General features: G+C 42.7%; 1 protein-coding gene across 1 annotated transcript; it reads right to left on the bottom strand.

Moving 5' to 3' along the window:
- Positions 1–1,098: 1,098 nt before the first annotated feature.
- LOC115156566 (chromodomain Y-like protein) lies at positions 1,099–27,379 on the bottom strand. The gene is made up of 7 exons (XM_029704025.1): positions 27,032–27,379; positions 14,864–15,662; positions 6,471–6,736; positions 5,955–6,127; positions 3,641–3,851; positions 3,195–3,338; positions 1,099–1,487 (listed from the first exon to the last, which is right to left on the bottom strand). Exons 1-7 carry the CDS (start codon positions 27,053–27,055, stop codon positions 1,329–1,331), a joined length of 1,776 nt encoding a protein of 591 aa, XP_029559885.1. The 5' UTR covers positions 27,056–27,379; the 3' UTR covers positions 1,099–1,328.
- Between the last annotated feature and the right edge of the window lie 437 nt (positions 27,380–27,816).

Here is a 27,816-nt window from a genome sequence, read left to right as displayed (position 1 = left end):
CCTGTCTATATAAAAAGGTCCTACAGTGCATGTCAGAGCAAAAGCCAAGCCATGAGGCCGAAGGAATTGTCCGTAGAGCTCAGAGTCAGGATTGTGTCTAGGCACAGATCTGGGGAAGGGTACCAAAACATTTCTGCAGCATTTTTTATTTAACTAGGCAAGTCAGTTAAGAATAAATTCTTATTTACAATGACTGGCTACCCCGGCCAAACCTGGACGATGCTGGGCCAATTGTGCGCTGCCCTATGGGACTCCCAATCACAGCCGGTTGTGATACAGCCTGGAATCGAACCAGGGTCTGTAGTGACGCCTCTAGCTCAGAGAAGCAGTGCCTTAGACCGCTGCACCACTCGGGAGCCCATTGAAGGTCCCCAAGAACACAGTGGCCGCCATCATTCTTAAATGGAAGAAGTTTGGAACCACCAATACTCTTCCTAGAGCTGGCCGCCCGGCCAACCTGAGCAATCAGGAGAGAAGGGCCGTGGTCAGGGAGGTGACCAAGAACACAATGGTCACAGACAGAGCTCCACAGTTCCTCTGTGAAGCTGGGAGAACCTTCCAGATGGACATCCATCTCTGCAGTACTCCACCAATCAGGCCTTTATGGTAGAGTGGCCAGACAGAAACCACTCCTCAGTAAAAGGCACATGACAGCCTGCTTGGAGTTTGCTAAAATGCACCTAGACTCTCAGACCATGAGAAACAAGATTCTCTGGTCTGATGAAACCAAGATTGAACACTTTGGCCTGAATGCCAAGCATCACATCTGGAGGAAACCTGGCACCATCCCTACGGTGAAGCATGGTGGTGGCAGCATCATGCTGTGGGGATGTTTTTCCGTGGCAGGGCCTGGGAGATCAGTCAGGATCGAGGGAAATATGAACAGAGCAAAGTAGAGAGAGATCCTCAATGAAAACTTGCTCCAGAGAAGACTGAAGGCTGTAATCGCTGCCAAACGTGCTTCAACAAAGTACTGAGTAAAGGGTCTGAATACTTATGTAAATGTGATATTTCAGTTGTTTATTTGTAATAAATGTGCAAAAATGTCTAAACTAGTTTTTGCTTTGTCATTATGGAGTATTGTTTGTAGATTGAGGATAAAAAAAAATCTATATATTTTAGAATAAGGTTGTAATGCAACAAAAACGTGGAAAAGGTCAAGGGGTCTGAATACTTTCCAAATGCACTGTACTCTCATACATGCAAGAGGGATGGTGGGATATTGAGAGGCTGCAGATTGAACGCCATGCACTGCCAGTGCCATGTTTTCCTGGTTCCTTGGGACTGGAGGGGTTAGAGGGGTAACGGGGGGGGGATACGTGCTTTCCTTAAAACTCATCAATCTTCTTCTGCAGGTATTTGAGGATGGAGTCCACCCCCTGCGAAGAGCCCCACACTCTCTTCAGCGCCTCGCACTCACGTTCATTGGCCTGCTCCAGGGCGGCCCGGTTTGCGTTTCGCACCAGTGCTTTGGACTCCCGCAGGACCTACAGTGCAGCAAACAGAGTCCACCCACCCGCCAAAAAAAAAAGCAAAAGGAAAGGAATATGACTTATGGTTATTGGCATAGATTTGTTTAACATTTAACTCTGGGACATGACATGAGATCCCCTTTTTTGTCAACAATGAAAAGGATTCAGGAGAAATTCCACAACATCCAGATACTGTGAAATGATCTCAATTCAATGTATTGCTAAAAGCATTATATGAACTTAAAAACACACTCTTGGTTAGGGCCAGGACGATACCAGTATCGCGATACTCATTCGTATCGTGGCAAGGAAACAAAACACAAAGCATATTTAACTTCTTTAGGAAAACAGCCCTAATGTTGGAAACAAATCATTATGCTGTCATCCAGTCACATTTCTTTATTTTCCAAGTTATTGCACACAATATTTTACATATGGAAGGTTTTTAAAAAGGACCAAAGAGTTTGGACTGCTTTGTGTTGATTTTTTTTGCCACGGAAAAAAATATTGTGATACTGGTATCCCGGGAGACATTAAAAATATAACAATTCAAGCGGACACTACGGCTAGGAGTGTGTGTGTGTGTGTAGTGCATTTGGAAAGTATTCAGACCCCTTCGTTCTAGAGCTGGCCGCACGGCCAAACTGAGCAATTGGGAGAGAAGGGCCTTGGTCAGGGAGTTGACCAAGAACCTGATGGTCACTCTGACAGAGCTCCAGAGTTCCTCTTTGGAGATGGGAGAACCTTCCAGAAGGACAACCATCTCTGCAGCACTCCACCAATCAGGCCTTTATGGTAGAGTGGCCAGACGGAAACCACTCCTCAGTAAAAGACACATGACAGTTTACCAAAAGGCACCTAAAGACTGACCATGAGAAACTAGATTTTCTGGTCTGATGAAACCAAGATTGAACTTTTTGATTGCCAAGCGTCACGTCTGGAGGAAACCTGGCACCATCCCTACTGTGAAGCATGGTGGTGGCAGCATCATGCTGTGGGGATGTTTTTCAGCGGCAGGGACTGGGAGATGAATGGAGCAAAGTACAGAGATCCTTGATGAAATCCTGCTCAGGTCCTCAGACTGGGGCGAAGGTTCGCCTTCCAACAGGACAAACACCCTAAGCACACAGTCAAGACAACGCAGGAGTGGCTTCGGGACAAGTCTCTGAATGTCCTTGAGTGGCCCAGCCAGAGCCCGAACTTGAACCCGATCTAACATCTCTTGAGAGACCTGAAAATAGCTGTGCGTCGACGATCCCCATCCAACCTGACACAGCTTGAGAGAATCTGCAGAGAAAAATGGGAGAAACTCCCCAAATACAGGTGGCCAAGCTTGTAGCATCATACCCAAGAAGGCTTGAGGCTGTAATCGCTGACAAAGGTGCTTCAACAAAGTACTGAGTAAAGGGTCTGAATACATATGGAAATGTGATCATAAAAAAAAAAAAAACTGCTTTTCATTATGGGGTATTGTTTGTAGGTTGCAAGGGGAAAAAAACATTTTTATCCATTTTAGAATAAAACTAACGTAACAATGTGGGGTCTGAATACTTTCCGAAGGCACTGTAAATGAGTGTCGGTGGGAAAATGTTTTTGATGAGACATAAAAAAGCGAGAGAACAAAAGACCAAAGTGAGGGAGAGGGGCAGGGTCGTACTGTGTGGAAAAGAGACGCCACAAAATATAAAAACAATTCAAAATCAAATGAAAAGGATGACTTACAACTGAATTACAAGTGACTAGCTCCCTAATGCGAACCATCACCTCCTGAGTGAAAGTCCCGGGCCACAGCACCTGGGACACGAGGCCTTTAGCGCAGGCCTCCTGGGCTGTCAGCTTCCGCCCACTCAGCAACATCTCATTGGCCTGGGAGAAGAGGGGGAGGGAGAGAGAAGACAAGAGTTGGGGAGAGGAGGGGGTGAGGTTAAGCAGGCAAAAGGACTGGAATAGTATTAATAAGTCTTTTTTAATAAAAAAAAACATTTAAAAAGGAGTGTGGCTGTCCCACTCCATTCTTATTTTTTGTATTGTTCAGGATATTCCCCATCGCAGGAAAACCAGCCCAGTGAGTGATACACTTAACCAGTTCCCCACACTACATCTGTATTGCTGTGCTGGACTACTCCCCCCTCGGAGGAGGATTTTCAGACAATGCCGTATGAACTCACCGAGGCCACGCCCATGATGCGAGGGAAGGTGAGGGAGGCGCAAGCGTCGGGTGTCTGTCCGTAGGTGGTATAGGGCGTCTGAAACCAGGATTTCTCGTTGGCCCAGACAACGTCACACAGCGGGAGGATAGAGGCTCCGAGGCCCACTGCCGGTCCATTCACGGCTACGATGATGGGCTTCTTGAATTGGATGAACGTGTTCACGAATGTCCTGAGGATGGGGATGACAGACTGTCTGCATCACCGTCTTCTGTGGCATCATTACAAAGACTATAAACTAAATAAAGAGGCGCACACTCCATATACAGTTGAAGTCGGAAGTTTACATACACCTTAGCCAAATACATTTAAACTCAGTTTCACAATTCCTGACATTTAATCCTAGTAAAAATTCCCTGTCTTAGGTCAGTTAGGATCACCACTTTCTTTTAAGAATGTGAAATGTCAGAATAAAAGGAGAGAGAATGATTTATTCAGCTTTTATTTCTTTCATCACATTCCCAGTGGGTCAGAAGTTCACATACGCGCAATTAGTATTTGGTAGCATTGCCATTAAATTGTTTAGCTTGGGTCAAACGTGTCAGGTAGCCTTCCACATGCTTCCCACAATAAGTTGGGTGAATTTTGGCCCATACCTCCTGACAGAGCTGGTGTAACTGGGTCAGGTTTGTAGGCCTCCTTTCTCGCACACGCTTTTTCAGTTCTGCCCACAAATTTTCTATAGGATTGAGGTCAGGGCTTTGTGATGGCCACTCCAATACCTTGACTTTGTTGTCCTTAAGCCATTTTGCCATAACTTTGGAAGTATGCTTGTGGTCATTGTCCATTTGGAAGACCCATTTGCGACCAAGCTTTAACTTCCTTACTGATGTCTTGAGATGTTGCTTCAATATATCCACATAATTTTCCTACCTCATGATGCCATCTATTTTGTGAAGTGCACCAGTCCCTCCTGCAGCAAAGCAACCCCACAACATGATGCTGCCACCCCCGTACTTCACGGTTGGGATGGTGTTCTTCGGCTTGCAAGCCTCCCCCTTTTTCCTCCAAACATGACGATGGTCATTATGGCCAAACAGTTCTATTTTTGTTTCATCAAACCAGAGGACATTTCTCCAAAAAGTACGATCTTTGTCCCCATGTGCAGTTGCAAACTGTAGTCTGTCTTTTTTATGTCGGTTTTGGAGCAGTGGCTTCTTCCTTGCTGGGCGGCCTTTCAGGTTATGTCATTATAGGACTCGTTTTACAGTGGATATAGATACTTTTGTACCCGTTTCCTCCAGCATCTTCACAAGGTCCTTTGCTGTTGTTCTGGGATTGATTTTCACTTTTCGTACCAAAGTACGTTCATCTCTAGGAGACAGAACGCATCTCCTTCCTGAGCAGTATGACGGCTGCGTGGTCCCATGGTGTTTATACTTGCGTACTATTGTTTGTACAGATGAGCGTGGTACCTTCAGGCATTTGGAAATTGCTCCCAAGGATGAACCAGACTTGTGGAAGTCTACAATTTTTGGCTGACTTCTTTTGATTTTCCCATGATGTCAAGCAACGAGGCACTGAGTTTGAAGGTAGGCCTTGAAATACATCCACAGATACACCTCCAATTGACTCAAATGATGTCAATTAGCCTATCAGAAGCTTCTAAAGCCATGACATAATTTTCTGGAATTCGCCAAGCTGTTTAAAAACACAGTCAACTTAGTGCATGTAAACTTCTGACACACTGGAATTGTGATACAGTGAATTATAAGTGAAATAATCTGTCTGTAAACAATTGTTGGAAAAATTACTTGTGTCATGCACAAAGTAGTCCTAACCGACTTGCCAAAACTATAGTTTGTTTACAAGAAATTTGTGGAGTGGTTGAAAAACGAGTTAATGACTGCAACCTAAGTGTATGTAAACTTCCGACTTCAACTGTATAAACTCACAGTAATTTCTTTCGGCATCACAGTGCCTTCTTATGTTTTTCATTACAAAGACTGCCACTACAACACACAGCTTACGTTCTACTCATTTGTTCCACCTGTTCAAAATAACCGATGATTCGAGACAATTGTCTACAAATTTGTCACTTGCACTGATCTGAAAGAACTGACCAGAGATGAAATCAACCATTCCACCATTTTGTTTTCTCCAATCAGTGCAGATGACGTAAGAGGGACAAGAAGGAGAGGACACATTTTTGGACAATCGACAAAGGTGAGCCTTCTTTCTGACATTTGTTTTTTTTGTTTTCAACATTTGTTTTTTCTCTCTGAAAACAATCCACATACAAAATAGAAACCAAAAGTCCACCCTTCTGGCCTACCTAATGGTCTCAGCCATCTTGATGCTCTCTTTCTTGCGGTCGTCAGTGAGCCGTCTAATGAAGTAGATGAAGTCCAGGCCGAAGCAGAAGCTGCTACCCACGGCGCTCAGCAGGACCAGCTTGCTGTCGTCTGCCGCCGCCGTGGCCATGGCACTCTGCATCTCCTTCATCACCTGAGGCAGCCATGAGAGGGAGACAATTATTACGGGCCAGTTACCTAGACACAGATGAAGCCTAATCTTAGATTAAGAAGCACTTTAGATGGAGAGTTAACATTGGAAATACATTTTAGTACAGTACTAGGCTTAATCCAGGAAACCAACCCAATATTTTTATAGGACCAGTATTTGACTTGTTTCAGATATTTTGCTTACATTTATATTTGACTACCAACTGTTTGGAAAAGTTGGCATAATTAAACGATGAAGTACTACTATTTTTGGCCTGTCACGCCAATTGTCATGCAGTATAACAATTGTTTTGTTAGGGCAAAGACAAGACAGGCATATGACTCACATCGGGGTTAAGTGAGTTGTTCTCCGAGGACTTGGTGGAGAGCAGGATGTGGGTGAAGCCATCCTGCTTCTTGACGACAAGGTCCCTGTAGCGGTAGGCACTCTCAGTCTGCCGGACACTGAACCGAAGGCGCTTGTCGAAGACTGAGCGCTGCTCCTCGAAGCGCCGTTTCCCCGCCACCCCGGAGACTGCAGTGACTCCTGCCACTGCACTCTGCAGGCTAGCTGTCCCATTGGCCGCCAGAGCCTCCATGAGTGTTGACGTACCTGGTGGATAAAAAAATGGTGACACAGCCTTTCGTAATATTGTCTGTTTAAATAACCAGGTAAATTAAATCTTTGGTAGTGCCTGAATGGTTTACTTAGGTTCTACTCAACAGCAGATGAACAGTCCACCAACTGACATAACTGTGTACTCATTCGTTTGTGGAGATTGTAAAGAACTCAGTTTGCATGGCAGTGTCCCCAATCACTCCCCTCTGGCATTGTGGTCTACTTAGACCAGAGCGAGAAGTTGTAGGCTACATAAAAAAAAATAACATCTTAATTCACCGAGACAGTATACATCACAACAACAGTTATTGAAGTCTATTGAAAAAGCCTAGAGGACGATTACACACCAGCGGGAGCAGAAAATACTTTTGGCATCTCAGATTGTTCTGGCAATTCTCACATAGAAACTTCATTGGGAGGAAGGATGTTACACATGCTTTTAACATTTTTGTAAAAAAAATTATTCTATGAAATCATGATGAAAGTGGCCATTTTAGGCCCTTTCCAGACCTACAGTGCCTTCAGAAAAGTATTCACATTTACACAAGACTTCCACATTGTCTTGCATTAGAGCCAGAATTCTAAATGGAATCAATTGACATGTTTTCACTGGCCTACACACACAATATCCCATAATATCAAAAGTGGAATTATGTTTTTAATTAATTTGTAAAACAATCCTAAAAAAGGAAATGCTGAAATGTCTTGAGTCAATAAGTATTCAAACCCTTATGGCAACAATACCCCATAATGACAAAGCAAAAACAGGTTTTTAGATTTGTTTGCAAATATAAATATATATATATAAATAAAATGGATTAAAATGTTTTCCCCCCAATCTACAAACAATACCCCATAATGAAAAAGCACTTTAAAAAAATATATATATATAAAAAAAAAAGGATCACATTTACACAAGTATTCAGACCCTTTACTCAGTACTTTGAAGCACCTTTGGCAGTGATTACAGCCTCGAGTCCTCTTGGCTAGTTTATTAATTCAACCATAAATTATTATTATGTATATTTTTTTAAATAATCCAATTTCAATTATGATCTTGTCTCGTCGCTGCAACTCCCCAATGGGCTCGGAAGAGGTGAAGATCGAGTCATGACCCACCAAACCACGGTCCTTAACACCGCCTGCTTAACCCGGAAGCCAGCCTGCAGGCGCCCGGCCCGCCACAAGGAGTTGCTAGAGCGCAATGAGCCAAGTAAAGCCCCCCCGGGCCAAACCCTCCCCAAATGACGCTGGGCCAATTGTGCGCCGCCCTATGGGACTCCCGGTTACGGCCGGTTGTGACACAGCCCGAGATCAAAACTGGGTTTGTGGTGACGCCTCAAGCACTGCGATGCAGAGCCTTAGACTGTGGTGCCACTAGAGAGGCCCAATTAAACCATTTTTAAAAAACAAGCACACATTAAACTTAAATAATTTTCCACACAGTCTGTGCCTGTTTTTCATTTTCATGCTAGTGAGTGCCAAGAATCCACTATCATACAGGTACGTGGTTGCAAAGGGGGATCAGTGTTTTAACAGCGAGATTTGCCAAAGCAGGGTACTCTGAGCGCAGCCATATCTGGCAGTAAATTCGGATAAAATTTTCACAGAACCGCTTGTTGCAATTTCAATGAGGCTCTCTTGTTCAGATATCCGTAAGTGGACTGGAGGCAGGGCATGAAAGGGATAACGAATCCAGTTCTTTGTGTTATCCGTTATGGGAAAGTACCTGCGTAATTGCACACCCAACTCACTCAGGTGCTTTGCTATATCACATTAGACATTGTCCGTAAGCTTGAGTTCATTTGCACACAAAAGAAAATCATACAATGATAGAAAGACCTGTGTGTTGTCCTTGTTAATGCAGACAGCTAAGAGCCCCAACTTCTTAATCATAGCCTCAATTTTGTCCAGCACATAGTTGGAGAGTCACTGTAAACCTAGATTCAGATCATTCAGGCAAGAAAAAACATCACCCAGATAGGACAGTTGTGTGAGAAACTCATCATCATGCAAGCGGTCAGACAAGTGAAAATTAAGGTCAGTAAACTTTAAGCTTTTCTCTCAATAAAAAAAACTGTGTTCCCCTTGATAACCAGCACACTTCTGTATGTTGTAAAAGCGTTACCTGGTCACTGCCCATATCATTGCATAGTGCAGAAAATACGAGAGTTCAGGTGCCTTGTTTTAACGAAGTTAGCCGTTTTCACTGTAGTGTCCAAAATGTCTTTCAAGCTGTCCGGGATTCCTTTGGCAGCAAGAGCCTCTCAGTGGATGCTGCAGTGTACCCAAGTGGTGTCGGGAGAAACTGCTTGCACGCGCGTTACCACTCCACTATGTCTCCCTGTCATGGCTTTTGCGCCATCAGTACAGACACCAACACATCTTGACCACCAAAGTCCATTTGACGTCACAAAGCTGTCCAGTACTTTAAAAATATCCTCTCATGTTGTCCTGGTTTCCAGTGGTTTGCAGAAGAGGATGTCTTCTTTAATTGACCCCCCCCATGAACGTACCGGACATATACCAGGAGCTGTGCCAAGCCCGCCACGTCTGTTGACTCATCCACCTTTAACGAGTATAATTCACTGGCTTGTGAACATCTCCTGCCATGTCACTGATGCGTCGTGAAACAGTGTCGTTTGATGAAGTCATTGTCTGTATAGTTTTTTGGCCTTTCCCCCAGCATTGTCCCAGCCATTTCCGCGGCAACAGGAATAATTAGCCACTCGGTAGCTCGCCATATAAAACGCTTCTAGCCCCTTCTTATTAATGTTATGTTGCTTTTATACAGTGAGGGAAAAAAGTATTTGATCCCCTGCTGATTTTGTACATTTGCCCACTGACAAAGAAATAAATCAGTCTATAATTTTAATGGTAGGTTTATTTGAACAATGAGAGACAGAATAACAACAAAAACATCCAGAAAAACACATGTCAAAAATGTTATAAAATGATTTGAATTTTAATGAGGGAAATAAGTATTTGACCCCCTCTGCAAAACATGACTTAGTACTTGGTGGCAAAACCCTTGTTGGCAATCAGAGGTCAGACGTTTCTTGTAGTTGGCCACCAGGTTTGCACACATTTCATGAGGGATTTTGTCCCACTCCTCTTTGCAGAGGCAACTCGAACCTTCAGCTCCCTCCACAGATTTTCTATGGGATTAAGGTCTGGAGACTGGCTAGGCCACTCCAGGAGCTTAATGTGCTTCTTCTCGAGCCACTCCTTTGTTGCCTTGGCCGTGTGTTTTGGGTCATTGTCATGCTAGAATACCCATCCACGACCCATTTTCAATGCCCTGGCTGAGGGAAGGAGGTTCTCACCCAAGATTTGACGGTACATGGCCCCGTCCATCGTCCCTTTGATGCGGTGAAGTTGTCCTGTCCCCTTAGCAGAAAAACACCCCCAAAGCATAATGTTTCCACCTCCATGTTTGACGGTGGGGATGGTTCTCTTGGGGTCATAGGCAGCATTCCTCCTACCCCAGACACGGCGAGTTGAGTTGATGTCAAAGAGCTCCATTTTGGTCTCATCTGACCACAGCACTTTCACCAGTTGTCCTCTGAATCATTCAGATGTTCATTGGCAAACTTCAGACGGGCATGTACTTGTGCTTTCTTGAGCAGGGGGACCCTGCAGGATTTCAGTCCTTCACGGCATAGTGTGTTACCAATTGTTTTCTTGGTGACTATGGTCCCAGGTGCCTTGAGATCATTGACAAGATCCTCCCGTGTAGTTCTGGGCTGATTCCTCACCGTTCTCATGATCATTGCAACTCCACGAGGTGAGATCTTGCATGGAGCCCCAGGCCGAGGGAAATTGACAGTTCTTTTGTGTTTCTTCCATTTGCGAATAATCGCACCAACTGTTGTCACCTTCTCACCAAGCTGCTTGGCAATGGTCTTGTAGCCCATTCCAGCCTTGTGTAGGTCTACAATCTTGTCCCTGACATCCTTGGAGAGCTCTTTGGTCTTGGCCATGGTGGAGAGTTTGGAATCTGATTGATTGATTGCTTCTGTGGACAGGTGTCTTTTATACAGGTAACAAACAGATTAGGAGCACTCCCTTTAAGAGTGTGCTCCTAATCTCAGCTCGTTACCTGTATAAAAGACACCTGGGAGCCAGACATCTTTATGATTGAGAGGGGGTCAAATACTACTCGAAAGTAGTCTTAACTCTCACTGAAAAAACTCCAGTGGCATGTTTTGTTTCTAAATGTCTGTGCAAGAGTGAAGGTTTCATCGAGTCGAGATCATACTTCTGCACATATAATACACTGTGGCTGAGGAAAGGCACTACTCCCAATATAAGTGAACCCCAAATCAATGTAGTTATCATATTTGCAACTCTTTGATGGTCCAACGCCCCTGTCTGTTGTTTGGTGCTTTCCCGGGTAAGGGGGGCAGTAGCTCTTCGGCAGCATCAATTTCACAACTGTCAGTGTCCATGCTAGCTGGGCTAACAACAAATGTAGAATTACTGATGCTAGAATTGGATGTGCTCGTGGAAGCAGAACAACTTGTGTCATCGACAGGTGCAGGTGTAGTACTGCTGGTAGTAGCAGTACTACCAGTAGAGCTGGTATGCGTCTATGGACGCAGCCTTACTTTCTTTTAACCATTAGTCCATTTTCGAGCAAAAGGAATGAGCAGCAGCTACATTTGGCTACATACGGACCGTTAGTGGAATTCCCGCAAGAGTAACGGTTAATGTGACTGGATGTTAATTATTTGAATAGGCTACTTGGATTTGACAATGTGTTGTTATCTCGCTGAACACTAGATGGTTGAATTTTTTGGCCGTGAAATGAGGCTAATCAGGCGAGAGAGAAAAAAACTCACCCAAATGTATAGCCCCGTTGGAAAATCTAAATGGACTGTTTGAAAATGTGAATCACATTTGTACTTAGCATATCCTCGACGGCATCGGGTTCTTGGTCACCTCCCTGACCAAGGCCCTTCTCCCCCGATTGCTCAGTTTGGCCGGGCGGCCAGCTCTAGAAAGAGTCTTGGTTGCTCCTAACTTCTTCCATTTAAGAGTGATGGAGGCCAATGCGTTCTTGGGGACCTTCAATGCTGCAGACATTTTTTGGTTCTTTTCGCCATATCTGTGCCTCGACGCAATCCTGTCTCGGAGCTCTACGGACAATGAATGTTCATGAGTGGACAGTTTTGACCTTTAAAATCAGTTTGAAAATATACAGCGACTGAAATGACTGCAACACTCAAAGAGCTGCAGTAAGTTTCAGAGTGGGTGGCAAGGAATAAGTTAGCCCTAAATATTTCTAAAACTAAAAGCATTGTATTTGGAACAAAACACTCACTAAACCTCAACTAAATCTTGTAATAAATAATGTGGAAATTGAGCAAGTTGAGATGACTAAACTGCTTGGAGTAACTCTAGATTGTAAACCGTCATTGTCAAAACATATTGATGCAGTAGTAGCTAGGATGGGGAGAAGTCTGTCTATAATAAAGCGATGCTCTGCCTTCTAAACAACACTATCAACAAGGCAGGTCCTACAGGCCCTAGTTTTGTCACACCTTGACCCCTGTCCGGGGGTATCATCGGATGGGGCCACAGTGTCTTCTGATCCCTCCTGTCTCAGCCTCCAGTATTTATGCTGCAGTAGTTTATGTGCCGGGGGGCTAGGGTCAGTCTGTTTCATCTGGAGTATTCTCTTGTCTTATCCGGTGTCCTGTGTGAATTTAAATATGCTCTCTCTAATTCTCTCTTTCTCTCTTTCTTTCTTTCTCTCGGAGGACCTGAGCCCTAGGACCATGCCTCGGGACTACCTGGCATGATGACTCCTTGCTGTCCCCAGTCCACTTGGCCATGCTGCTGCTCCAGTTTCAACTGTTCTGCCTGCGGCTACGGAACCCTGACCTGTTCACCGGACGTGCTTGTTGCACCCTCGACAACTACAATGATTATTATTATTTGACCATGCTGGTCATTTATGAACATTTTAACATCTTGACCATGTTCTGTTATAATATCCACCCGGCACAGCCAGAAGAGGACTGGCCACCCCTCATAGCCTGGTTCCTCTCTAGGTTTCTTCCTAGGTTTTTGGCCTTTCTAGGGAGTTTTTCCTAGGGAGTTTTTCCTAGCCACCGTGCCTCTTTCACATGCATTGCTTGCTGTTTGGGGTTTTAGGCTGGGTTTCTGTACAGCACTTTGAGATTTCAGCTGATATACGAAGGGCTATATAAATAAATTTGATTTGATTTGATTACTGTTCAGTCGTGTGGTCAGGTGCCACAAAAAAGGACTTAGGAAAATTGCAATTGGCTCAGAACAGGGCAGCATGGCTGGGCCTTGGATGTACACAGAGAGCTAATATTAATAATATGCATGTCAATCTCTCCTGGCTGAAAGTGGAGGAGAGATTGATTTCATCACTACTTGTGTAGTGAGGTATTTACATGGTGAATGCACCGAGCTGTCTGTCTAAACTACTGTCACACAGCTCAGACACCCATGCATACCCCACAAGACATGCCACCAGAGGTCTCTTCACAGTCCCCAAGTCCAGAACAGACTATGGGAGGCACACAGTACTACATAGAGCCATGACTACATGGAACTCTATTCCACATCAAGTAACTGACACAAGCAGTAAAATTAGATTAAATTAAAAAAAAGATTTAAAAAAAACACCTTATGGAACAGCTCAGACTGTGAAGCAACACAAACATTGGCACAGACTCATGCATAGACACATGATAACATACACACTGTACATACACATGGATTTAGTACTGTAGATATGTGGTAGTGGTGGAGAAGGGGCCTGAGGGCACACAGTGTGTTGTGAAATCTGTGAATGTATTGTAATGTTTTAAAATTGTATAAACTGCCTTAATTTTGCTGGACCCCAGTAAGAGTAGCTGCTAATGGGGATCCATAATAAATACAAAAAATATGCCAAGACTTGGAAATGTCTGTCTAGCAATGATCAACAAACAACTTGACAGAGTTTGAATATTTTTTTTAAAGAATAATGTGCAAATATTATACAATCCAGGTGTGCAAAGCTCTTAGAGACTTACCCAGAAAGACTCCCAGCTGTAATCACTGCCAAAGGTGATTCTAACATGACTCGGGGGTGTGAATTCTTATGTAAATTAGATATTTCTGTATTTCGTTTTCAATAAATTAGCTAACGTTTCTAAAAACATGTTTTCAGTTTGTCATTATGGGGCTGTGTGTGTAGATGGGTGAGATGTATTTATTTAATCCATTTGGAATTCAGGCTGTAACACAAAATGTGGAATAAGTCAGGGCGTATGAATACATGCCTCTTGTAAGACCTTATGATCTGTGAACTGTACATATACTCCTTATAGTGTGCTCTAACATATGGAGTATGTTCGATTCTGAAATACACATTCATTTATTTAACATTACAAATATTAATCTCTCAACTACCCTTTTTGATTTTGTTCATTTTAAAGACATATCATTTGGAACGATATACTCTACAAGTACATCACTTTTCCAGAGTGGGCTCTCCGCTAATTCTGAAGTTCTGATCAATTTTATGGGCACCACCAACACAGCGAATGGTAAATTGATTATAAGGAATGCCCTCTGCTAGTGACTTGCTGAATGTGCAATCCTAAAGGAGGGCTGAGATTGGTTAATGACCTATAATGTTAATTTCTATATATAAAATGGGTCATATCGTTACAAGTACCAAGAGAGCCCACTCTGGAAATGTGATGCATTTGAAGAGTATATTGTTCCAAACAATGTCTAAAAATAAGCTAAATCAAAAAGGGTAGATTTGATATCCATTAAATAGTTCTAATGTTGAATAAATTAATGTGAAAATTTGTATTTCAGAATCTAGACATACTCCATATGTTAGAGCACACTATTAGGAGTATAATGACACTAAGATGTCTGTATCATGTACAGTTTACAGATCATAGGGTCTTATAGGAGGCATGTATAGGTCTAAAAAGGGCCTAAAATAGCCACTTTCATCATGATAAATGTAAAAAAAAAACATTTCAAACATCTTTCCTCCTAGTGAAGTGAGAATTGCCAGAAAGATCTGAGATACCCAAAACTATTTTCCGCTGGCGTGGAATCGCCCTAGAGCCTTACCTTTCCCATTGAGTGTGCGTATGGATGCGGGTGTTATGGGGACTTGCTGAGGAATTAATGGGCTTTGGCTTTGAGTCCTGGGCCGGGTCCCCATGCGCGCTCTTTCTTCCCCAGGCCCCAGCAACAACCCTGGAGGCTTTTCCAAAAGGGCCACCTCTGGGGGCACAGAGTCCTGCTCCTGACCCCCTTGCTCCAGACAGTGGGCCGCCTCGCTAGGTGAAGACTCAGAGTCCGCCCGGCTGCTCATGGGGCTTTTGGGTACCAGGATTTTGATCCCGGACTTCGCCAGGTCCATGCTCCGACGCACTGTGCCTACCGGAGAAGCCGCAGGCCCGCTTGTGAAGCCAGGTCTACAAATGTCACCGGTGGCCGAAACACTGTACTTTTGGCTCAAGTTAAGCTGCATGTTCGTTCTAGTGTGTGCCACGCCAGGGTCAAGTGGTGGCAACTGTTTCGAGATTGCCGTAGCTGCTGTGGTGGGCGAAGAGGCATTCCCGGGTTTTACTAGAGCATGGCTTCCTGCTCCACTGTGTGGCTGAGGCCTGCAGATCTGTTTTCGGGCATTGTTTCTCGAACTGTGGCTGTGGGTCGTGCTGGGAGTGCTTCGAGTGGAGCGCAGCAAAGTACTGTCTCTCTGTCTTTCGCCGTGTTGCCGATTAAAATCGTGGATGAACTCCACACAGGCAGAGAGGTGTGTCTCGGGCTCCCAGGTGTCCCCCTCGTAGCCATAGCCCCTCCAGCGCACCAGGTACTCAATCTTTCCCTTCTTGTTCTTCCGTTTGTCCACAATTCTCTCAACCTGAAACAGAATTTTTAAAAATAGTTGGCAGTGGCAATGACTGGATTTAGGGCAGTCACTAAGTCACAAAATCATGAGACTAAAACGTAACGGCTATAGCAAACAATGGGCTACGTGTCGTGAGAAACAATCAGCCATATGGTGAAATCATCTGTGATATTCCAGGGTCGTATTCACCAGACACCCAAATGGACGAAAAAGGACAAACAGGGCAGGACTCCCTAAACTTGTCCAATAAGAAATGCTTGTTTTTGTTATCCGTTTACACTAATGAATTCTTCTTCTAACACCCTCAGATCTCCAGTAGGATGTTTCTAACTCGGGGTAGAGCAACCCCACATATATTGACCTAGCCTAGGAGGCACCTAGGAACAGAGTTGCCATCTATCAAGGACATTTTCATTAACCACTGCTGCCCTCTGTATAATCAAGGACCCCAGCCACATCAGTCATGAACTGTTTTCATCCCAATGGTCTAGCCATAGTATTAGACCTAGACCACCAGCTCCAAAAAGGCTGTTTCTACCCACAGGCAGTAGTGTGACTAATGAATAGAAGATTTCTTGGCTACATTTAACATTTACATTTAAGTCATTTAGCAGACGCCCTTATCCAGAGCGACTTACAAATTGGGCCAGTTTTTTTGTATTGGCCTACTTTATGATATTCCTCCGATAAGCTTTAATTTCATAGATATATTGCTGATTAGTGTAGTTATTTGTGTGTTTAACCCGAACTGTCTGTGTGTAAGGTTGTCAATGTAGGCAATTTAACTACAGGTAAAAGGCAAACTTGAACAAAAGACAACATCAGCATGTTGAGTTTGAAACTAAAATGTTCAATGTAACTTTACTCAATTACCTCATATAGTATAGATAGGTGAACTGTTACAAGTAGCCAGCCCATCCTATCGTCCAGGCCATATGTGAAAATTAATGTTCACCTTTTCATAAAAGCATGAAAAACTTTCAGACACGGAGCCATCCCAAAAACAGCTCATGGCTGCCATTTCCCATTACAAAAATGTATACTGAACAAAAATATAAAATGCAGCAGTTACAGTTCCTATAAGGAAATCAGTCAATTGAAATAAATTCATTAGGCCCTAATCTATGGATATCACAAGACTGGGCAGGGGCGCAGTCACTAGGAGCCAGGCCCAGCCAATCAGAATGATTTCCCCCCATAAAATGGCTTTATTAAAAGACAGAAATACTCCTCAGTTTCATCAGCTGTCCGGTTGGCTGGTCTCAGATGATCCCGCAGGTGAACAAGTTGGATGTGGAGGTCCTGGGCTGGCGTGGTTACACGTGGTCTGCAGTTGTGAGGCCGGTTGGACATACTGCCAAATTCTCTAAAACGACGGTGGAGGTGGCTTATGGTAGAATGAACATTTAATTCTCTGGCAACAGCCCTGGTGGACATTCCTGCAGTCAGCATGCCATGCTCCTCAAACCATCGGTGGCATTGTGTGACAAAACTGCAAATTTTTGTGGCCTTTTATTGCCCCCAGCACAAGGTGCACTTGTGTAATAATCATGCCATTTAATTTGCCACACCTGTCAGATGACTGGATTATCTTGGCAAAGGAGAAATGCTCACCAAAAGGGATATTAACTTTTTAGTGACGGGGCAGTATTCGGAAATTCAGATGAATAACGTGCCCAAATTAAACGACCTGCTACTCGGGCCCAGAAGGTAGGATATGCATATTATTAGTAGATTTGGTTAGAAAACACTGAAGTTTCTAAAACGGTTTGAATGATGTCTGTGAGTATAACAGAACTCATATGGCAGGCAGAAACCTGAGAAAAATCCAACCAGCAAGTGTGGAAATCTGAGGTTTGTAGTTTTTCAAGTGATTCCCTATCCAGAATACAGTGTCTGAGGGGTCATTTAGCACTTCCTAAGGCTTCCACTAGATGTCAGTCTTTAGAACATTGTTTCATGCTTCTACTGTGAATGGGGAGAGAATAAGAGGTCCTGGAGTCAGATGACTGAGAAAATGACATGAGCTCAGTGGCACGCGCTCCCGTGAGAGTTAGCTGTGTTCCTTTTTCTTTTTTGAAGACAAAGGAATTGTCCGGTTGGAATATTATGGAAGATTTATGATAAAAACATCCTAAAGATTGATTCTATACATCGTTTGACATGTTTCTACGAACTGTAATATAACTTTTTTGACTTTTTGTCTGAACTTAACTGCGCAAGCACAGTGCATTTGGAGTACTCTACCGAACGTGCGAACAAAAAGGAGGTATTTGGACATATATATGGACTTTATCGAAACAAATGAACATTTATTGGGGAACTGGGATTCCTGGGAGTGCATTCCGATGAAGATCAAAGGTAAGTGAATATTTATAATGTTATTTCTGAGTTTTGTTGACTCCACAAAATGGCGGGTTTGGTTTCGTCTCTGAGTGCTGTACTCAGATTATTGCAAAGTGTGCTTTCGCTGTAAAGTTTTTTTGAAATCTGACACAGCGGTTGCATTAAGGAGTAGTGTATCTATAATTCTTTGAATAACAGTTTAATATTTTAATCAACATTTATGATGAGTATTTCTGTAAATTGATGTGCTCATTCACCGGAGGTTTTGGGAGGCAAAACATTTCTGAACATTACACACCAATGTAAAATGGGGTTTTTGGATATAAATATGAACTTTATCGAGCAAAACATACATGTATTGTGTAACGAAGTCCTATGAGTGCCATCTGATGAAGATCAAAGGTTAGCAATTCATTTTAGCTGTATTTCTGGTTTTTGTGACGCCTCTCCTTGCTTGGAAAATGTCTGTGTGGTTTTTCTTGTCTAGGTGCTGTCCTAACATATCTAATGTTATGCTTTCGCCGTAAAGCCTTTTTGAAATTGGACAATGTGGTTGGATTAATGAGAAGTTCATCTTTAAAATGGTGTAAAATAGTTGTATGTTTGAGAAATTTGAATTATGAGATGTTTTGAATTTGGCGCCCTGCTATTTCACTGGCTGTTAAATAGTGTGTCCCACATTTCCCAGAGAGGTTAACAAATTTGTGCACAAGATTTTTGAGAAATAAGCTTTTTGTGCGTCTGGAACATTTCTGGGATCTTTTATTTCAGCTCATGAAACATGGGACCAAGACTTCACGTTGCGTTTATATTTTGTTCAGTAGGTAGCCTAGTGGTTAGAGCGTTGGACTAGTAACCGAAAGGTTGCAAGATCGAATCCCCGAGCTGACAAGGTAAAAATCTGTTGTTCTGCCCCTGAACAAGGCAGTTAAACCACTGTTCCTATGCCGTCATTGAAAATAAGAATTTGTTCTTAACTGACTTGCCTAGTTAAATAAAGGTAATATATATATATATATATGCCATATCTCCTGTACCAAACATGGGAAATGTCATATCTACCTCTGTTTCGATGGTCAAGGATTACAATCACAAACTGTTCAGATTATTATATAAAAACAATGGACTGCCAGGGTAAGAAAGCAAATTCAAATAGTTTCTGATGCAATAGAATATTATTTCTGTGACATACAGAGCCAAACAGTCGTCTTCTGCGGTTGTCTTTTCCCTGGCTGTAAATGTGGCTACTGTGTTACACTGTAAATTCATGGAGCACAGAAGGGCCTTTGAAATTGTCTTGACTCATGGACTTTGATTTCATGGGCACATACAGTATATGTACCTCAAGTGTTTGTGGATCCCAAATGCCACTCGCCAAATTATATTTCAGAAGAGAACATGTCCATTTTGGAGCAATTCACAATTTTCCTTTATGGACTCAGTCAAGATAACATCAATCAAGCTCATGTTGAAATGTTCATGAAGAAAAAACAGAAAATGAGCAAATCCTCCCACAAATTATGCAGTGGTGCAGCACTTCAAACTCAATGAATACTAATGTTCTTTATATAGCCCTTTTCACAACAACGATTATCAACACCCCGGCCTAGACTCCCAAAGACCAAGCAGCAGCAAAGGAAATAAAGAAAAGATGGAAGGAACCTCCTTCAGCTGTACCAAGTAGAAGGTTGGAGTGCATATGACCATCTAGGCCAGACAAATTGTCAATTTAGGCAAGAGAGTATGGGACAAGGATTCATGGCATGGATGACCAACAGGGTCATAGAAGATCAGAGTATACAACTCTCTAGCCAGAGAGCTGTCCACATAGGCCGACAAAGATCTAATATACTATGCTTCAATCCACTTCATCCCCATGTGGACATAATTCTATAATGAGTCTATATCTGGGCATTCTGAGAATGTGGCCAAGTCATCAGAATCCGTCTCGTGATATGCTGTGCGACATTTTGTCTTCCTGTATAGCTTACTGTAGTGCATTTTATTCGGCCAGAAGATACAGCAGATTCTGTTGCGACATCCACTGCTGAAAGACTTCATCCTTCTTATGTCGTTCTTGGGGTTAGCAGTGTGCAGTTGCTTCTTCCTTAACCATTGATACCAAGCTGACTCCATTCATACATTTTCAGTAAAGCAGAAATTATTGATTCTGCATTACCCCTAACCTGAGCTTCATTTTCAAGCATCATATAACATTTAAAAAGTGTAATCCAATTTTCAAATCAACATAAATAATATTATATTGCGTACCAGTGGTGAGGCAGACAGTGGTGAAGCTGAGGCAGGCTGCAATGCAGGAGGTGAAGGAGACAGAGAGGAAGCAAGCCGAGAGAGAGGTTAGTAGTACAGTGGTTCCAAAACTTGGATCCCCTGAAATTGAAATAGGGTCCCATGAGAGAATCTTTAATCTTATCAAACACATTAATAACTTCCTTCTCTTCAAATTGTCATAAAATAAACAATTTTAGAGCCAACTAAGGGCCTTTTACAGTGTTAGAACGCACTGTCATGTCATTATGTGTTGGGACAGCCTGTTGGGGCGAATTACTCTGCACTTAGAATGGCTAGCCCCAAGTCGTTGTGCGTTTTGCCCCATTACTCCTGCATACTTTGTTGACTACAAACTTTCTTTACCCAACCGTGGGACAGACTGTTTGTTCCCACACTCGGGACTCTGACTATTGGTTACACAGACTTTTGGCCTCCCGTCCTATTCTAACCACCTCTCGCCGGCTTTGTATTCATGGTAACTGATGAAATTGCTGTTACAATATGATCTTGTTGTCATCTGATGCACATTCAGATGTCATAAATCAGCACTGCAGAGCTCTTCCTGTCCTCTGCCGTGCCCTGATTGTATTACTGCTGATGATATCTGGAAATGGGCATGTACACCCTGGCCCATCTACTGTTGCTAGCGCCAATTCTGACTCTGCTTCACTGATTTCTGCTCTCGTAAAAGCCTGGGTTTTCTACACGTTAACACTAGAAGCTTATTACCCCAAATGGATCAATTGAAAGTGTGGGTTCACAGCTCCAATCCAGATGTGTTGTTCATTACTGAGACGTGGTTAAGGAAGAGTGTTTTGAATACTGACATTAACCTTTCTGGTTATAACCTTTTTCGTCCTCCATCTGCACCAGCCTGTACCCTACCTACCCTAAGCTCTCTCCTGGCCCCTTACACTAAGTCTGAATTTGTCCTGCTGGTGACCTAAACTGGGACACGCTTAAACAACCTGACCAAGTTCTAAAGCAATGGGACTCTCTAAATCTTTCTCAGATTATTACAAATCTCACAAGGTATGACTCCAAACACCCAGAAAAGGCTACTCCCCTTAATGTTATTCCCCATAAATAATCCTGATAGGTATCAGTCTGGTGTTTTCTGTAATGACCTTAGTGATCACTGTTTTACAGCCGGTGTTTGTAATGGCTGCTCAGTGAAACGACCTGTCCTGATTTGTCATAGACGCTTGCAATCGTTCAGGCAAATGAGAAATAAGTGCACTCAGGATATCCGGAAGGCCAAAGTTAGTTACTTTAAGGAACAGTTCTCTCTCCATTGGTCTAATCCCAAGAAGTTCTGGAAAACAGTTAAAGACCTAGAGAACAAACCCTCCTCCTCACAGCTGCCCATGTCCCTTAACCTCTTATGGCTAGGGGGCAGTATTTTCACGGCTGGATAAAAAACGTACCCGATTTAATCTGATTATTAGTCCTGCCCAGAAACTAGAATATGCATATAATTATTAGCTTTGGATAGAAAACACTCCAAAGTTTCTAAAACTGTTTGAATGGTGTCTGTGAGTATAACAGAACTCATTTGGCAGGCAAAAACCTGAGAAGATTCTGTTCAGGAAGTACCCTGTCTGACCATTTCTTCCCCTTGTTGATTCTCTCTATCTATTACAAGGGATCTCTGCTGTTACGTGACACTTCCCACGTCTCCAATGGGCTCTCAGAGCCCGGGAAAAACCTGAATGACGTAATTCAAAGCCCTGGCTGAAACACACGAGAGATTTTGCTAAGTGGTCTATCAGCAGACAAAAGACTTAGGCGCGTGCACTGCCCGCCCCCGCCTTTCTGTTTTTCCCTCTGTTTACAGACAGGCAGATTCCCGGTCGGAATATTATCGCTTTTCTACGAGATAAATTGCATAAAAATTTATTTTAAACAGCGGTTGACATGCTTCGAAGTACGGTAATGGAATATTTAGAAATATTTTGTCACGTTATGCGCCATGCGCTCGACCGTGATTTACCATTCTGATAGTGTCTAGAACTCACGAACAAAACATCGCTGATGGAACATAACGATGGATTATTTGGGACCAAACCTACATTTGTTATTGAAGTAGAAGTCCTGGGAGTGCATTCTGACGAAGAACAGGAAAGGTAAGACCATTTTTCTTATAGGAAATATGATTTTGGTGAAGGCTAAACTGGGTGGGTGGCTAAATAGCTAGCCCGTGATGGCTGGGCTATGTACTTAGAATATTGCAAAATGTGCTTCATCCAAAAAGCTATTTTAAAATCGGACATATCGAGTGCATAGAGGAGTTCTGTATCTATAATTCTTAAAATAATTGTTATGCTTTTTGTGAACGTTTATCGTGAGTAATTTAGTAAATTGTTAGTAAATTCGCCGGAAGTTTGCGGGGGGTATGCTAGTTCTGAACGTCACATGCTAATGTAAAAAGCTGGTTTTTGATATAAATATGAACTTGATTGAACAAAACATGCATGTATTGTATAACATAATGTCCTAGGTGTGTCATCTGATGAAGATCATCAAAGGTTAGTGCTGCATTTAGCTGTCTTCTGGGTTTTTGTGACATTATATGCTAGCTTGAAAAATGGGTGTCTGATTATTTCTGGCTGGGTACTCTGCTGACATAATCTAATGTTTTGCTTTTGTTGTAAAGCCTTTTTGAAATCGGACAATGTGGTTAGATTAACGAGAGTCTTGTCTTTAAAATGCTGTAAAATAGTCATATGTTTGAGAAATTGAAGTAATAGCATTTCTAAGGTATTTGAATATCGCGCCACAGGATTCAACTGGCTGTTACGTAGGTGGGACGATTTGGTGCCACCTACCCAAGAGAGGTTAAAGAGCTCAGCCATGTGCTTCTTGTCAGTAACAACCACATCAACATTAATCTAACGTTCCGCTAGCGGAAGGCCTCACCAATATCCAATGGTAGAGCGTGGCGCGAAATACAAAAACCTTAAACAAGCTATAACTTCAATTTCTCAAACGTATTACTATTTTACACCATTTGAAAGATAAGACTCTCGTTAATCCAACCACATTGTCCGATTTCAAAAAGGCTTTACAGAGAAAGCAAAACATTAGATTATGTCAGGAGAATACCCAGCCAAAAATAATCACACAGCCATTTTCAAAGCAAGCATATATGTCATAAAAACCCAAACCACAGCTAAATGCAGCACTCAGGTTTTTGCCTGCCATATGAGTTCTGTTATACTCACAGACACCATTCAAACAATTTTAGAAACTTTGGAGTGTTTTCGATCCAAAGCTAATAATTATATGCATATTCTAGTTTCTGGGCAAGAGTAGTAACCAGTTTAAATCGGGTACGTTTTTTATCCGGCCGTGAAAATACTGTCCCCTATCCCAGACAGGTTAATCACCACTTCATTAAGTCAGGATTCCTATTTGACTCAGCCATGCCTCCTTGCCCTTCCAACACTTCCTCATCTCCCACCCCTTCTAATGCGACTATCCCTGATACTTCTTCCTCTGCCCCGCTACAAAGTTTCTCCCTGCAGGCAGTCACTGAGTCCGAGGTGCTAAAGGAGCTCCTTAAACTTCACCCCCAAAAAATATCTGGGTCAGATGGTTTAGACCCTTTCTTTAAGGTTGCTACCCCTATCATCGCCAAGCCTGTCTCTCCTTTATGGGGAGGTTACCATTGCTTGGAAGGCAGCCACGGTTCATCCTTTATTTAAAAAGGGGGAGATCAAGCTGATCCTAACTGTTATAGGCCTATTTCTATTTTGCCCTGTTCATCAAAAGTGTTGGAAAAACTTGTCAATAATCAACTGAATGGCTTTCTTGATGTCTATAGTATTCTCTCGGGTATGCAATCCACCTGGATTCCTCTCAGGTTATGGACGTGTCACTGCAACCTTAAAGGTCCTCAATGATGTCACCATTGCCCTTGATTCTAAGCAATATTGTGCTGCTATTTTTATTGACTTGGCCAAAGCTTTTGATACGATAGGTCATTCCATTCTTGTGGGCCAGCTAAGGAGTATTGGTGTCTGAGGGGTCTTTAGGCTGGTTTGCTAACTATCTCTCTCAAAGAGTGCAGTGTATAAAGTCAGAAAATCTGCTGTCTCAGCCACTGCCTGTCACCAAGGGAGTACCCCAAGGCTTGATCCTAAGCCCCACGCTCTCAATTTAGATCAACAACATAGCTCAGGCAGTAGGAAGCTCTCTCATCCATTTATATGCAGATGATACAGTCCTATACTCAGCTGGCCCCTCCCCAGATGTGTTAAATGCTCTACAACAAAGCTTTCTTAGTGTCCCAACAAGCTTTCTCTACCCTTAACCTTGTTCTGAGCATCTCCAAAACAAAGATAATGTGGTTTAGTAAGAAGAATGCCCCTCCTCCCACAGGTGTGATTACTACCTCTGAGGGTTTGAGCTTGAGGTAGTCACAAGTACCTAGGAGTACGGCTAGATGGTGCACTGTCCTCTCAGCACATATCAAAGCTGTAGGCTAAAGTTAAATCTAGACTTGGTTTCCTATATCGTAATCGCTCCTCTTTCACCCCAGCTGCCAAAATAACCCTGAATCAGATGACCATCCTACCCATGCCAGATTACAGAGACATAATTTATAGAACGGCAGGTAAGGGTGCTCTCGAGCGGCTAGATGTTCTTTACCATTCGGCCATCAGATTTGCCACCAAAGATCCTTATAGGACACATCACTGCACTCTACACTCCTCTGTAAACTGGTCATCTCTGTATACTCGTTGCAAGACCCACTGGTTGCTTATTTATAAAACCCTCTTAGGCCTCACTCCCCCCATCTGAGATATTTACTGCGGCCCACATCCAACACCCATTCTGCCAGTCACATTCTGTTAAAGGACCCCAAAGCACACACATTCCTGGGTCGCTCCTCTATTCAATTCGCTGCAGCTAGCGACTGGTAACACTCAAAAGGGACAGTTTTTCTTCATTCAAAGACTAAATCATGGACACTCTTACTGACAGTTGCTGCTGCTTTGTGTGATGTATTGTTGTCTCTACCTTCTTGCCCTTTGTGGTGCTGTTGTCTGTGCCCAATATTGTTTGTGCCATGTTTTGTGCTGCTACCATGTTGTTGTTATGTTGCTCTACCATGGGGTGCTGTCATGTGTTGCTGCCTTGCTCTGTTGTTGTCTTAGGTCTCTCTTTATGTAGTGTTGTCTCTTGTTGTGATGTGTGTTTTGTCCTATATTTATTTTTTTAATCCCAGGGCCAGTCCCCGCAGGAGGCCTTTTGGTAGGCCGTCATTGTAAATTAAATAAAAAATATTCATAAAATTGAGTGAAATACAGTATAAAGACAATTTAATATTATTCTCATGTATATAAAAAAATCTATTTTTAAAACAGAGTAGTGAGGCAGACAGCGGTAAGGCTGAAGCAGTCTGCAATGCAGGAGGAGGAAGAGGCAAGCAGAGAGATGTTAATAGTCAGGGGTCGCGTTAACGCAGGATTTCACATTTTTCACGCAGAAAAGGAAAGAGAACGCTGAAAAAATATCTCGCTGTGATTTGAAAGCGCAGATCTAAAAGGCTTCCTTTTGTAAATTCTGCACCACTTCAGTCAGGGTTCGCTCCAAATCATGAATGTAAAAGACCTAATTTCGTGCTTCAGTTGCACATCTCTACTCAGATGAAGTATCTTTGCTCTTGTCATTGGATCACCAGACAGCGCTGACTGATGTGTAGGCTACTTCTCTCTGGTACTTTCCTCCAGGGTGGTTTTTCCTCCGGTAGCAAGTTAAAAATGCAAGATTAACTTCAAGCAAAACATTAGGAAATGTAGCTAGCTATAGTCTATAATTATTTTGTATCGTTTTAACTTATTTTTTTTCCTGTTTAAACATTATGACAATTTTTCCATTTGTCACATCCCTGGTGTGCTCTACTGTAATGAACTATACTCTACTTCCCTTTCTACTGTAACTGTGGTTTGTGACTGATTTCCCCTTGTGGCCAATTCAATTGCAGTCATTCTGTTACAGATGTTTCCGTCACTGTTACCAATTTGGTTACAGAGTGATGCATTTTAATCGCTTAATAACTCAAAATTGTTAACCATAAAAACAAACTAATTGGTAAGTCTACCTCTACTTGTTACTCCTCGGAACGGACAACAACCACCAGGAGGCGTTTTATATCTGAAAATGTTCAGGGCCCCAAACTATACAATTGTACCAAGTTTCATGCTTTTATGAAAAAGTTCGCATCACCTAAAATGTGGCACATATCTGCCTGGACTACAACGACGTTAATAACTGGAAAGCATTCACATAATTACATATAGAATAGTACCTCTGTGAAAGCATACGCCTACAGTGTTAGCTACATTGATTTGTTTAAAAACCTGGCCACAAGACCTAAGTTAGAGGTGAGGCAAACCCCTCTTGCTGCAGAGACTGTAGTACCCAATAGCTAGCTAGCTAGCTCACTCGCCTAGCTTAGGCAAGTTGGTCGGGTAAAATAGCCAAGTACACATGACATGCATCGTCGGTATCACTGCTAACTAACGTTGGCTAACGAACAGTCAGCAAGCTAGCTATCTTTAAGGTGGCCCGATTTCGATTTAGTAGGCAAATTCCTGGGCTGAAATGTTTATGAAGCTCAAGCTAATATGAGGTGTCTTTCAAGCCAGGTGGCTGGCTAAGAAGCTAATTTGGCTAGCTACACGAACAAACAAAAAACATTTCAGCTAGCTAGCAGTAGATAGTAGCTAACTCACCTCATAAAGCTCTTCCGAGGCCATTATAAGTTGCAATTTCTCTCGCCGCTTGGCTAGCAAATCTTATTGGGTTAAAGGACCTCCAGATTTGATGAAGCCCAGTTTACGTTAGCTGTCTTTGGCGTGCTCCCAATCCTCGTAACGTTAGCTAGGTACTCGGGGTGGTTTTCTGTCCAGCCCAGCATGAGAACTTTTTTTCTCTGGGTCTGTGTGCGGAACTATTTATTTTGCGCTCACAGCTGCGCATGTTTTGCGCATAAGAATGCGGTTTTGTAGCCTAGCCCTAGACTGAAAGCCAGACTGCTGGTAGCTCAGTGGTGCATAGTCAGTCTTTTTTACGCTTCTGTATTGATATGGAGTCAGTGTTTTTTCAGTAATCCACTGTTTGATAAGTATGGAGTGAGATTTGTTTCTTTATTCTGTAAATATGTGTACCGCGATCCGTGCGTATATATTCAACATAACTCACAAATAAAACTATGATCTATGAATATATTGACATATTTAGTAAATAGAACAATCAACATAAATATTAAAAAAGATATTTCACAAATTAAACCATAAACCATGAATATGTACAAATATTTCACAAATATCCACCATTTATACAAGGAGTGGGTCTAATCCTGAATGTTGATTGGTTAACACCTTATTCCAGCGGTGTGTCTATTTAAGCAATAAGGCAGGAGTGGTGTGGTATATGGCCAATATAAGGCTACGGGCTATTCTTAAGCATGACCCTACGCTGAGTGCCTGGATACAGCCCATAGCCGTGGTATATAGGC

This window comes from Salmo trutta, chromosome 21, assembly GCF_901001165.1.
Source record: "Salmo trutta chromosome 21, fSalTru1.1, whole genome shotgun sequence".
Classification (NCBI taxonomy): domain Eukaryota; kingdom Metazoa; phylum Chordata; class Actinopteri; order Salmoniformes; family Salmonidae; genus Salmo; species Salmo trutta.
Note: the sequence above shows the minus strand (reverse complement) of the source record. Positions and strands in the feature narration are given on the sequence as shown.

Bases quoted from the DNA above. Each gene is read 5' to 3' on its own strand.
- LOC115156566 (XM_029704025.1), bottom strand. From the start codon at position 27,055: ATGGCCTCGGAAGAGCTTTATGAG. The intron at 6,128-6,470 runs GTGAGTCATATG...TGGCTGCCTCAG, and splicing joins ACAACTCACTTAACCCCGAT to GTGATGAAGGAGATGCAGAG. The intron at 3,339-3,640 runs GTGAGTTCATAC...CTCTTCTCCCAG, and splicing joins GCATCATGGGCGTGGCCTCG to GCCAATGAGATGTTGCTGAG.